Consider the following 13,545-nt stretch of genomic DNA (forward strand, 5'->3'; position numbering starts at 1 on the left):
AGACCTTGACTGGTGAAGCTTGGCACACAGGACACTTGGCTCTCACCCAACGTTCAGTACGGCACACATTAAGGTTCGAGGAGGAGGAGGAGTCTGTGAGGCCTGTTGTACATCTACAGGATTATGCTGAATCTGTACCTCAAACAAAGACACTTGAAGATGGGGAGGGGGATGGAGGGGGGGGGGCAGGCGGGGGTCGAGGGTCGAGTAAAGGGGGGGGGGGGGCAGGGATTTGTTTTGTGTGTCCACCTGTTGAGCTACTTAAGTGCTTAATTCTCTCGATTCTACAGAGTGAACCAAAGCGCTTAATTCGGATAAATCGGGCTACTATGCAGGCTGCTTCTCTATTAGTGCCAAGACGACGACGACAAACAGACACTGACGCACGAGCACCGCAGTGGTCATCGGCTGCTTCCCAATTCTCCATGCTGTGTACTATGTGTGTACGACTTTATAGATAGATAGTGTGAGATCAGTTAGTATGCCAATACTGTGTGCGTGGTGTGCGGAGTGGAAGGCTTGTTAGTACTGTACATGATCGTTTCAATCCCACAATTCTTAGTGGCCGTTTTATTATACTGGCACTAGTGCCAGTTTATACAGCTATTTAGTCATTTAGCTCAGGGGTTCCCAAACTATTCAGGCCGGGACCCAGAAAATAAGGCGTCAGAGAGCCGCGGCCCAATGCCGTCGTCAGGCTTTTTTTTTTTTGCCATGCAACCGATTTTTTAAGCCAAATATCACTTCAATCCTATTAAGTTAGTTCAAGTTAGTTATTCATTTATATGTGCTATTTATGAGAGGGCTAACTTGTTGCAAAATAATAATGATAATAATAATAGCCTCATTAAAATACTATTGTTGCTTCGGTTGTTTTCAGCGTTTTATGTGCATAATCTGTTATTTAGTTTGAAATGTTCGTTGAAATAAGTAGATTTTTCGTTTTTGTTTATTTATTAAGTTAATATAAAACCATATAGTCACATTTTAGAATACAATAGAATAGAATTTTAGAATACAACTAGAAACACTGTCCTGGTCTGCTTCTAAGTTCAGTGGCCTGACAAAAAAATTAAAGAATTAAAAAAATATATATTTTTTTTTTTATCATCTCGCGGCCCACGGGTGGCTGTTCGCGGCCCACCTTTGGGTCGCGACACCGACTTTGGGAACCACTGCTGTACATGATCGTTTCAATCCCAGTTTATACAGCTATTTAGTCATTTAGCTGACACTTTGAATCCAAGTTCAGGAAGGGTACAACTCTAGCAGCCAAGGGTCAGTAACATTGTTTGTCAACGGTGTCAAACTTGAGTGCTATAGTCTTGAGTGCATAGTAGTATAGACTTAGTAGCAGTAATATATGCAAGGTTAACCATCTGTAGTGTGGTAGTGAAAGGGTTAACCATCTGTAGTGTGTGGTAGTGAAAGGGTTAGGTGAACCGCGGCGTGGTTCATAAACCAGAGACGGTCAGCATCGCTCCGAGTGCCCTTCTAGTTATGGATTATGTTTTTACAAAAGTCATGGGACTTTTAACCCCAGCAGTGGGGCATTTAACCCCAGCAGTGGGGCATTTAACCCCAGCAGTGGGGCATTTAACCCCAGCAGTGGGGCGTTTAACCCTAACAGTGGGGCGTTTAACCCTAACAGTGGGGCGTTTAACCCCAGCAGTGGGGCATTTAACCCCAGCAGTGGGGCATTTAACCACAGCAGTGGGGCATTTAACCCCAGCAGTGGGGCATTTAACCCCAGCAGTGGGGCGTTTAACCCTAACAGTGGGGCGTTTAACCCCAGCAGTGGGGCATTTAACCCCAGCGGTGGGGCATTTAACCCCAGCATTGGGGCATTTAACCCCAGCAGTGGGGCATTTAACCCCAGCGGTGGGGCATTTAACCCCAGCGGTGGGGCATTTAACCCCAGCAGTGGGGCATTTAACCCCAGCGGTGGGGCCGAGTGCGGAAGTCTGCTCACCCTGTCCCCCCATCATCTCCGCCGAGTCATTCATCCACTCGTCCGACTCGACGCCTCATTGATTTTTCCTTCACGTTCAGCGCGTCCGTCGCCTTTTCCCTTCAACGGTAATTAATATGTCGGTTGTGCCGAACGGGACAGTGATCTACGGCTTCAGGATTATAATGGGGGACATGTGCGCCGCGGAGCAGACTGTAGAATTTGAACACTGGGCGTCATTTAGCGGCGAGCGACAGTGGCTCACAGTGGAGGTCGAGTGGTTGTCTGGTAATCAGAATGTTCGATTCCCGGCGCCTCCTCCTGTATTAATGAAGTGACCTTGAGCGACCCTCGCGTCGCAACATTGTGACAATGACAATAAAGATCATTGATTCGTTCTAACCGCTCCCACGGTGACCTTGCCTCCGCCGCCGGTGTGCGAACGTGTGAGTGGATGCATGGGTGGACGGACGCGAGGTGTAAGTTGTAAAGAGCTTTGGATAAAAGCTGTTATATAAACGCGGTCCATTTATGTGAGTAGGACATTCTATTATATTGCTATGGAGGGAATTGTCCCCCCCCGTTATAATGGAGAACGATTTTCCCGGGCGGAGGGAGAAGAATGGGACGCTCGCTGAGTGCCGTGCAGGAGGAGGACACGTCGATCATAGGAAACAGCTCTTCAAAAAAAACAGGGTTTTTTACCTGTTGTTGAAGGCGTCAAAGTGAAGGCTGGGATACACACACGCACACACACACACACACACACGCACGCACGCACGCACGCACGCACGTGTGTGTGTGTGCGTGCGTGCGTGCGTGCGTGCGTGCGCGCGCGTGTGTGAGAGCGTGCGTGCGAGCGTGCGTGCGCACGCACGCACGCACGCACGCACGCACACACACACACACACACACACACACACACACACACACACACACACACACACACACACACACACACACACACACACACACACACACACACACACACACACACACACACACACACACACACACACACACACACACACACACACACACACACACACACACACACACACACACACACACACACACACACACACACACACACACACACACACACACACACACACACACACACACACACACACATCGTCATCATCACACACTCAGACTGAAAGAGAATGACTTAGTGCTGCCTGTCCTGAAAGAGAAGCACCACTGGGCCAAAAAGCCCTCGGAGACCAGACTCTCAAGCTGCAGGCGGAGAAAGACCAGCTTCTGACTGAGCCAGAGACACTTAGTATAGACTTAGTAGCAGAGCAGGTAGTAGTATAGACTTAGTAGCAGAGCAGGTAGTAGTATAGACAGATTAGGATAGTAGGTAGTAGTATAGACAGATTAGGATGGTAGGTAGTAGTATAGACAGATGAGCATAGTAGGTAGTAGTATAGACAGATGAGCATAGCAGGTAGTAGTATAGACAGATGAGCATAGCAGGTAGTAGTATAGACAGATGAGCATAGCAGGTAGTAGTATAGATATTAGCAGAGCAGGTAGTAGTATAGACAGATTAGGATAGTAGGTAGTAGTATAGACTTAGTAGCAGTAATATAGGCAAGGTAGATTCCAGTGTTTCCAGTGTTATATCCGCTTCCAGGTCATGGAAAATGTCAACATTAAAAAGAACCAACCACTGAAGTGTGTTTTGGTTAACCCTTCCACTACCACAATACAGAAGGTTAACCCTTCCACTACCACACTACAAAGGGTTAACCCTTCCACTACCACAATACAGAAGGTTAACCCTTCCACTACCACAATACAGAAGGTTAACCCTTCCACTACCACAATACAGAAGGTTAACCCTTCCACTACCACACTACAAAGGGTTAACCCTTCCACTACCACACTACAGAAGGTTAACCCTTCCACTACCACACTACAAAGGGTTAACCCTTCCACTACCACACTACAGAAGGTTAACCCTTCCACTACCACAATACAGAAGGTTAACCATTTCACTACCACAATACAGAAGGTTAACCCTTCCACTATCACAATACAGAAGGTTAACCCTTCCACTACCACAATACAGAAGGTTAACCCTTCCACTACCACACTACAGAAGGTTAACCCTTCCACTACCACAATACAGAAGGTTAACCCTTCCACTACCACACTACAGAAGGTTAACCATTTCACTACCACAATACAGAAGGTTAACCCTTTCACTACCACACTACAACGGGTTAACCCTTTCACTACCACACTACAGAAGGTTAACCATTTCACTACCACAATACAGAAGGTTAACCCTTTCACTACCACCTACATAATGTTAACCCTTTCACTACCACACTATAGCAGGTTAACACTTTCACTACCACACTACAGAAGGTTAACCATTTCACTACCACACTATATAAGGTTAACTCTTTCACTACCACACCACATAATGTTAACCCTTTCACTACCACACTACATAAGGTTAACCCTTTCAATACCACACTGCATAAGGTTAACCCTTTCAATACCACACTGCATACGGTTAACCCTTTCACTACCACACTACAGAAGGTTAACTCTTTCACTACCACACTACATAAGGTTAACCCTTTCACTACCACACTACATAAGGTTAACCCTTTCACTACCACACTACAGAATGTTTTGTGTTTTGTTAATTTTTATTGTGATGAAGCAGCGTTTATGCTTGATAATGTGCCATTAACACATTGACGACCAAAGTCCCGCGGCGATTTATAGTCCAGAGGACCGAGCGTTGTCAACAAACCGATGTACTTTCTAACAGCTATATATATACGTTTGTCAACATTAAAAAGAACCAACCACTGAAGTGTGTTTTGGTTAACCCTTCCACTACCACAATACAGAAGGTTAACCCTTCCACTACCACACTACAAAGGGTTAACCCTTCCACTACCACAATACAGAAGGTTCTGTATCGTTAGTGGCTTAGCTTGGCTTCGCCTTCTGCACTATCTCGCGTACGTGCACGCGTACTGAATAAACCACAAATGTACCTCTAATACCAGTATTAGTCTGACCACACCCCTCATCAGCTTACCTTCATAAGCAGGTGTGTGGTCACCTGCTCTCCTCCTTCTCGCTTTCACCACAAGGAAGAGGTGCCTCGGTAGATCCCCACACTTGACACCATGATGGAAGAAATTGGATTAGGAACAGCTTGGGAAACAAGGATACGTTGACATCATATCTTTATTTTCTCTCTCACTATTTTCGAGAAAATACGGCGATATTGTCTTCGTACTGGAGTGTCTAGAAGATGATGATCATTCTACAAACCCTCCACCGGTTTTCGTATTGGGAGCACGCCGCTGCATGCTTCTCAACTGCAGTTCCTTGCTGTGTTTGTTGGGGTGAAACCTGTCAGGCCACAGCTGAACTGTCGGACATGCCGCTGTTGTGAGGAGCGGTGCGTTCCAGGTTGGGTGAGTAGTGTTTGCTGGCGGGCTCCACTTGTCTGTTAGTGCTATGGGGGCTACTAGACAAAGTTTATGGAAACCGGCCCCAGGCTAGGGTCCTTTGTTTAGCCGTCTAGGCGACAGAAGGCCTTGGTCTGGCGACCATTATAGTTTTAACTAGTGGGCCGCGACCATTGACACTGGTGATCCCTGTGTGTTCTGGACGAGTGGATTCTCTCTGTCACCGTGTTAAGACCCCATCTTTCATATCCAAATGAGAGTATTCCTTCACGAGGGGATATGTGCATGTAATGTGCGATAGCGGCAGATTCATGTTCAAAGTCAGCTATACAGGCCAGTTGGTACTGTGCTGATTCCGCCGGACGTGTTAATGTCACCGTTGTGAAGCGGTGTTGACGTCTTGTTTTCTCTTTTCTCTTAAAAAGTGAGGAGGGTTCAGAACGGCGGCCTGTCTGGGTGAGTGTTATGTCATTGTTTACATGTTCATAGCTTACGGTTAGCCGGTCGGTGGCCTGGCGCGGGGTAGCTTAGGCTTCTCGCGCGCCGCCGGGAGCTCGCTCCTGATCGCGTGCGTCGTAGATCGGCGTCTCGCGAGCGGAAGCGATAGCACCAGAACGGTTGGAGCAGCCGTTAGCTTGATGCTATTCTGTTGAACGTGCTTTGATTTTTAACATGTTTTACACTCTTGACCACGACGTCATCTTTGACAGGGGATGTTCGTCAACCCTGCCTGAGCCTAGACGGGGATTGCGTCAACAAAGAGGGCTGTGTTCTACGGTGGCTTATGACTGCACTTCGCTGATCTGCGTTCCGGGCAGGTACGGGGTTGGCCAGACCCTCATAACACGTCTTCTGGTTTTACCTTGCTAAATGTATTGTGAATGACGGTGTTTTTTCCCAAAACGTGTGTTGTTGCAATGCATTTGAGATACGTTGCGGGTTGTGTGTGAGCTGTTTTTGTCACTGGCAGTAGCTTCTCTGTGCAGGTCGTGATGTATTGATCTGGTTGTTGTGTGAGAAACATCATGGTGTTTATGTGTACCGTGTACTCACTACTAAGGCAACTAACCTATGAAGCTATGCTTGGTGACGAGTGAGTAAAAGAATGTTCTTTCTCAGACTGTAATGACAATGGACAGTGAGTTCACACATTAACAGGTTTTCCTGTTTTAACTGGCCGTATTGAGGGTAAAATAGGAGGATTGTGTTTTTCCCCCCCCGGTTCCCTGGGGACTTTATCACCTCCTATCAGACATGTTGTGCATTAATTGTGTCTTTTGTGTGGTAGGGATACGATGTAACTCTCAGCTTGATTGCTGAGGTTGTGCTAAATCTGCTGGAGAAACTTATTTCCTAAAGGGAAATTGGTTTGGTTGCTGTCATGTGGGCTTAGCAAGGCCTGTGGTCGATACTAATCAAGAATGATGTATTCTCTCATTGTGATGATGATGGGTTGTGTGTGTCATGTGACCTGCAACTGGGTTGTACTGACCACAGAAGCACATGTGTATGTTGGACCGGGGTTCTTAGAGCCCTCTCTATTCTGTGTTTTTCCTTAGTAAAAATCAGATAGCAGGTTAGCTCGTGCGCTGTGTGGAGCTGTGAAACGCTTCATAGGGTTGACTATGACTGTGTCATATTCTCTTTTTGTCGTTACGTCGTATCATGGGTGTGGGGTCGTAAAGGGGTGAACTGGTAACCTTTCCTCTCCCCGTTGTTCTGTCGGTCAGGGGTACACCCCCTGTCCTTCAAGGTTCCCGTCACGTGGCGGTTCGGCACGTTACGGGGGGGGGGGGGGGGGGGGGGGGAGGGAGTTCCTGGTCCCACGGCCTGGTATATTGGGCGTGTGCACCGCAGGAATTCCCCCGCCATAGAGTACGTCACCGTGCGCGTCTCTGTTGGTAGGACTTCCGTGTGCTGTTCAGGTCCATGTGATGGATCTGTTTTCAGGGGGGGTGGTCAGGGCTCCTCCTCACCAAGCGCCTACTCAGGCCTTCTGTGAGTTCGGACTCCTTCTTCCATGTGATCCATGTGAGGAAGCCTCCATCAGAGTACAGAGCCTTCCTCCTCAGATTGTCAAAGTGAGTGGACCCTCTAGAAGGGTCCTTTTCTATTGTATGTATATTCGATTCAATTCGTTTATTGAGTGTGTATGGGTTCGGTGCCTCTTCCCCGGAGGCCCTAAAACCAGTTTTTTACATGGCTCAAGGTGCAATATATTCTTTTCAATCTGTACAGCTCGCGTGGGAAGTCTCTCTGGGGATCCCCGTCTCTTTCCTATGGGAGGGTGGTGGGATGTAAAAATGTGAACATTTTTTACCCCGGCTGTGTAGACTGGGATACATACTGTTGATGCTTCCTTCTTTCTATTCCAGAAGTGTTGGAGTTAGGGAGTGTCACACCCCTCTTGTCGTTCCCCTGGGCGCCTTGGGGATTCAATGGCAGGTCTAAATAGCCTGTTCATTGATGGGGGTGTGTCCCGACGCACGTATAGTGCTAGCTCGCTGTAAACAGGCGATTGACTGGCACGCCTTAGTTGCTTGTGGTTGAAACAGCGTTTTTATAAAGCAACTGAGATGGGGGTTTTTCCTCTTCCGGCGACCACATCCCATGACCTGGGTGGGTTGTCGACGGATCCTCGTTCATGTCTGGGGGATGATGACGGGATGGATCTGAACATATGTAGTGGGGTCTCACGCCCTTGGGGTGGGCCACCAGGCGCGGTTCGTCCCGACGTCTGGGTGGCGCCTTCTTTTCATGTTAAGATCAACACGCATATCTGCCCTTTTCCTGGGGCATGTCGGCGTGGTTAGGGCACGGGACTGGTTCTGGTCACGCTGGTCCAGATCAGTTGAACCCGTTGTCCGCCGGGGATGCAGATCTGCTGTTCTGGTACCCTGAGGGACTTGGGCTTTTTTCAGGGGGAAAAATGCCAGGTCGGTCTGGGTGTCACAGGGTTAAGCGCTATGGAGACCCTGGTTGGGTATGTTTTTACTCAGCACTGTCGTCATGGCTTACAGCCATGCCATTCTGTACGCGCTCGATCTCGTCGGATCTCGGCCGCTACACAGGTTGGTCCTGGTTAGTACTTGGTTGGGAGACCGCCGGGGAATACCAGGTACGGTGTGCTTAGGGGCTGGTTCTCCATTGTTTTTCGCTCCTCTCTCACGCATGGCGAAGAGGGGCCTGTGGGGGTGGTTTTTTGACCTCCTCTGGTGACCCTGTGCTTCCCGTACCGCCAGGCCCGGTCCGAAGTGATGTTTGCGACCCGTAGGCCTGGGTTAACCCTTTTTGGAAACTGAAACACTTGTACTGCGGTATAGCCGGTGTATACCCGCAGGTGTGTTTTGGAGTTTTTTCTTGAGGGGTTATAGGAACAACCACCGCATTGGGTAACACCGAGGTGGTTGGTTCCCTGGTGTGTTGGAGCAGTGTCAACTCCCGGGTTCACCGGTTGAGGGTGCCCCTGCACGTTCATGACGTCTGCCAATCGTGTCAGCCTTCTCTGCCTCGACCCCTCTGGGTGGGGGTTGTTAAATGGAGGCTTGGTCATGCAACACCGCCAGCTTACGCTCCTTCCGCCGGGGCGGCTGTGTTCAGCTGTCCCCTCTGGCGCCTGTCTCGTCCGCAGTCTCCAGGCTAGGGTTAACAGCCTGTTGCCTGGTTTTTCCCCGGTGCGCTGCCTGCTTCCGTTGGTTAACCTTTTTTGTGTGCTTACGGCCATGCTGACTGCCTATTCTGCAGGGTCAGTGTGCCAGGCGGTGTACTATTGGGGGGACGGGGCCCGCTCGGCTTACTGGCCTGGTTGGTTCCGCCTGGGAATACCAGGTGCAGTAACTGAGGGGCCTTTGTCCGAATACGCTGGCGATGTGGGGGGCGGGGCACTACGTGCCCACCTGGTGGGGTCTTGATGCTGGCATCATGGACTTCTCCGGGCCCCCATTCCAGGGAGTCCAGTCCTTTTGGTGGGTCTGGGTCTTCCTTCGTGCTCCGCTGCTACGGCCTTGCCACGGGGTTGGGTTTGCCCTTGACCCCGTGATTCTGGGGGCAGTAACGAGGTTGTTCCTCCGTTCGTTCCCGGGTGGCATGCGGGTTGTGCGTGTGTGTAGTCGTGGGTCAAGCCACGGTCTGCTCACCCTGTGCGTTGAGTTGCTTGAGTGCCTCTTCGCACGGTCGGGTCCGTCGCCCTCCCGTGACGTCCCTAATAGGGGGGCTACCCTCCATTAGGGGGGGTCGGGGGGGCTCGGCCCTCCCTGTTCTGATGGTTTTGGGGGGCTGTCAGCGGGGTGTATTTGTCAGCCAAGTGGCTCCGCTTGGCCTCCCTTGTGCAGAAGGCGAAGCCAAGCTAAGCCACTAACGATACAGAACGTTAGGTTATGACTATAACCAAGTTCTGTTAGTTAGGGGCGATGCTTGGCTTCGGACGGCCGCTGCAGCCCTTGACCTCACCTTGTGGTGAAAGCTTGGGAAGGAGGAGAGCAGGTGACCACACACCTGCTTATGAAGGTAAGCTGATGAGGGGTGTGGTCAGACTAATACTGGTATTAGAGGTACATTTGTGGTTTATTCAGTACGCGTGCACGTACGCGAGATAGTGCAGAAGGCGAAGCCAAGCATCGCCCCTAACTAACAGAACTTGGTTATAGTCATAACCTAACGTTAACCCTTCCACTACCACAATACAGAAGGTTAACCCTTCCACTACCACAATACAGAAGGTTAACCCTTCCACTACCACACTACAAAGGGTTAACCCTTCCACTACCACACTACAGAAGGTTAACCCTTCCACTACCACACTACAAAGGGTTAACCCTTCCACTACCACACTACAGAAGGTTAACCCTTCCACTACCACAATACAGAAGGTTAACCATTTCACTACCACAATACAGAAGGTTAACCCTTCCACTATCACAATACAGAAGGTTAACCCTTCCACTACCACAATACAGAAGGTTAACCCTTCCACTACCACACTACAGAAGGTTAACCCTTCCACTACCACAATACAGAAGGTTAACCCTTCCACTACCACACTACAGAAGGTTAACCATTTCACTACCACAATACAGAAGGTTAACCCTTTCACTACCACACTACAACGGGTTAACCCTTTCACTACCACACTACAGAAGGTTAACCATTTCACTACCACAATACAGAAGGTTAACCCTTTCACTACCACCTACATAATGTTAACCCTTTCACTACCACACTATAGCAGGTTAACACTTTCACTACCACACTACAGAAGGTTAACCATTTCACTACCACACTATATAAGGTTAACTCTTTCACTACCACACCACATAATGTTAACCCTTTCACTACCACACTACATAAGGTTAACCCTTTCAATACCACACTGCATAAGGTTAACCCTTTCAATACCACACTGCATACGGTTAACCCTTTCACTACCACACTACAGAAGGTTAACTCTTTCACTACCACACTACATAAGGTTAACCCTTTCACTACCACACTACATAAGGTTAACCCTTTCACTACCACACTACAGAATGTTTTGTGTTTTGTTAATTTTTATTGTGATGAAGCAGCGTTTATGCTTGATAATGTGCCATTAACACATTGACGACCAAAGTCCTGCAGCGATTTATAGTCCAGAGGACCGAGCGTTGTCAACAAACCGATGTACTTTCTAACAGCTATATATATACTTTATAGTATTGCTATCTGTCCATTCTCATTGTCACTTGAGTGCATAAACCGTGCCTTCATAATGGCTTAAAGAAAATAAAAATCCATCGGTTGGTTGTCATTTTATAGCGCCGTGAATATAAGGTTTATCGCAGTTTTCGCCTCGTCTTTTTTCTGGGGAGCTAGATAATAGGCTAAAGGCTAGTCACGTTATATCAAACGCCATTTCTGCTGTATATATACGAATGAAATAAAACAAACTGCGTAGCATCCGGACTATTACAGAGCATCTATGGATGAAATGGGGGCGGCGGGGGACGGCGATTACTATTATTGATTAGCAATACAGTGTGCGTTCAAGTAGCCATTTTCACTGATCGATCACGTTGCGTTTTAAAACAATGTCCAATCCAGCTGTAATTTGGGGGAATAGTATCCTACCGTCAGCCCATGTGATCACCGGCAGCATTTCGTCATTAGTCATCGGAATCTGGTAGATCGATATGTCCATTGGCTGATCAAAAATCCCATTATTCCAGGCTGAAATCTGCGTTCGGTAACGTGATCAAAGATGGAGTATGTTCGGCTGGGATCGAGGCTCATATGAAACGCCCGCAGAGAGTAAATTTTTTTTTCAATGATACTGCAGTGGAGCGATGGCGCCCCTAAGCGGATCTGGCCGGTATTGCATGTTTCGAAAATCAAATATGCGGGTAGGTCCTGCAAGTCGATCGGGGACGTTAATAGCGTTATTAATATGGAATAAAACAATAACAACTCACCACGAGTTAACTCGTGGCTCTGGTCCACAACGCATGGCACCGTAACACGTATAAACTCGTGGCTGGTCCTTAAAGTGTTAACAGGTTACAAGAAACATTATTCTGATAATTGAATACTGTCTTCTACTAGCATGCACTTTTCCACAAAATAATCTTCCTTGCCTATATTAATATGTCTTTACTACTATGCACTCAACACTGCAGCACCCAAGTTTCAACACTGTTTGACGAACATTGTTACTCAGCTGAAAGAGTTGTACCCTTCCTGCTGAAGCGTCAGCTAAAATGACTAAAATGAAAATATCCAGGCAATACTAGCTGAGTACATGCTCAATCATTGTCACTAAAGTCCTGCTACACACACACACACACACACACACACACACGCATAATGCAGATATTTCTTATAACTCTAATATGCTCGTTATTATCCGTAAAGAAAACTCCTTATGTTATGCGTGCAATGGGCTCCTCCAAGCAGTCCAGTCTCTCAGTCGTTAAAAATATTTAATCAGCGATAATATAAACGGCAACAACTAATAAGCATATCTATAGGCCGCAGGCTGTCTTTTCTTGAATACAAAAAATAAACGACTTCATTAAATACACTTCACTACTCTAATTAGATAAAAGATCCATTAATTTGCGCAGGCGACGGTCACACAGACGACGAGAGCTGTGACCCCACAGCCAGGTAAACTGAACCTCTCGGAAGCCCTGGCAGCTTCGTATTTACGCAGAACAGCGTTCGAGAGGCTTTTATTAGTCAGCCGAGCCGACGTGTGGGACGCTGCTCTCTGGAAAACACTTGAATGTCACTCTCTGATTCTGCAGTAGCCCACGTGCCTGAGTCGAAGGGCAGTGGATGATGCTTTCACGGAAAAAATATGTTTCACATCTAGGGATATTATGAGCTTATTCCCTGTTGTGTCGACAACATTTCCAAGTTGCATGAGCAGAAGAAAGCTATCTGCGCCTGCTTTCTCTGACTATCTCCACTGTGACGCACAAGAAACCTATCTACGCCTGCCGTCTCTAACTATCTCCACTGTGACGCACAAGAAATCTATCTACGCCTGCCGTCTCTAACTATCTCCACTGTGCCGCACAAGAAATCTATCTACGCCTGCCGTCTCTAACTATCTCCACTGTGACGCACAAGAAACCTATCTACGCCTGCCGTCTCTAACTATCTCCACTGTGACGCACAAGAAACCTATCTGCGCCTGCCGTCTCTAACTATCTCCACTGTGACGCACAAGAAACCTATCTACACCTGCCGTCTCTAACTATCTCCACTGTGATGCACAAGAAAGCTATCTACGCCTGCCGTCTCCACTGTGACACAGTTTCTCCCCTCTATAGTTTTGAGACAGGTGCAAAGTGATGTGAAAACCTCCACAGCCAGACTGTGAAGCTGTTATATCGTCTGGTCTATGCTGCATTCTATCTCGTCTTCAATTAAAAACTACACTAATCATTCCAACACTTTTATTGGTATGATTTATCTGCATCAGGCGCCTGTTTTTCTGGAAGGCTAGACACGCGCGTTCATGCAGGTACCTGACGTTACCCATGTACTTCATTCAGTGGGTGTCATCGTGTCCAACAGGCGTGTTTATGAACAAATAGGGGCGACAGTGGCTCGGGAGGTAGAGCAGTCGACTGCTAATTCGGAGGTCCCCAGGTTCGATTC

At 47.9% G+C, this 13,545-nt stretch overlaps 1 protein-coding gene across 1 annotated transcript in view; it reads left to right on the forward strand.

Moving 5' to 3' along the window:
* LOC311239911 (signal transducer and activator of transcription 5B-like) overlaps positions 1-13,220 on the forward strand; it is a gene marked incomplete at its 3' end in the record, with an annotated part of 141,173 nt that extends 127,953 nt beyond the window's left edge. The window contains exon 5 of the mRNA XM_084328355.1: positions 13,215-13,220. Within this exon, the coding sequence (XP_084184481.1) occupies positions 13,215-13,220 (6 nt within the window). The remainder of the gene's footprint in view (positions 1-13,214) is intronic.
* Positions 13,221-13,545: the final 325 nt, after the last annotated feature.

The sequence above is a fragment of the Notolepis coatsorum genome (assembly GCF_963971535.1).
Source record: "Notolepis coatsorum genome assembly, chromosome: 14".
NCBI lineage: Eukaryota > Metazoa > Chordata > Actinopteri > Aulopiformes > Paralepididae > Notolepis > Notolepis coatsorum.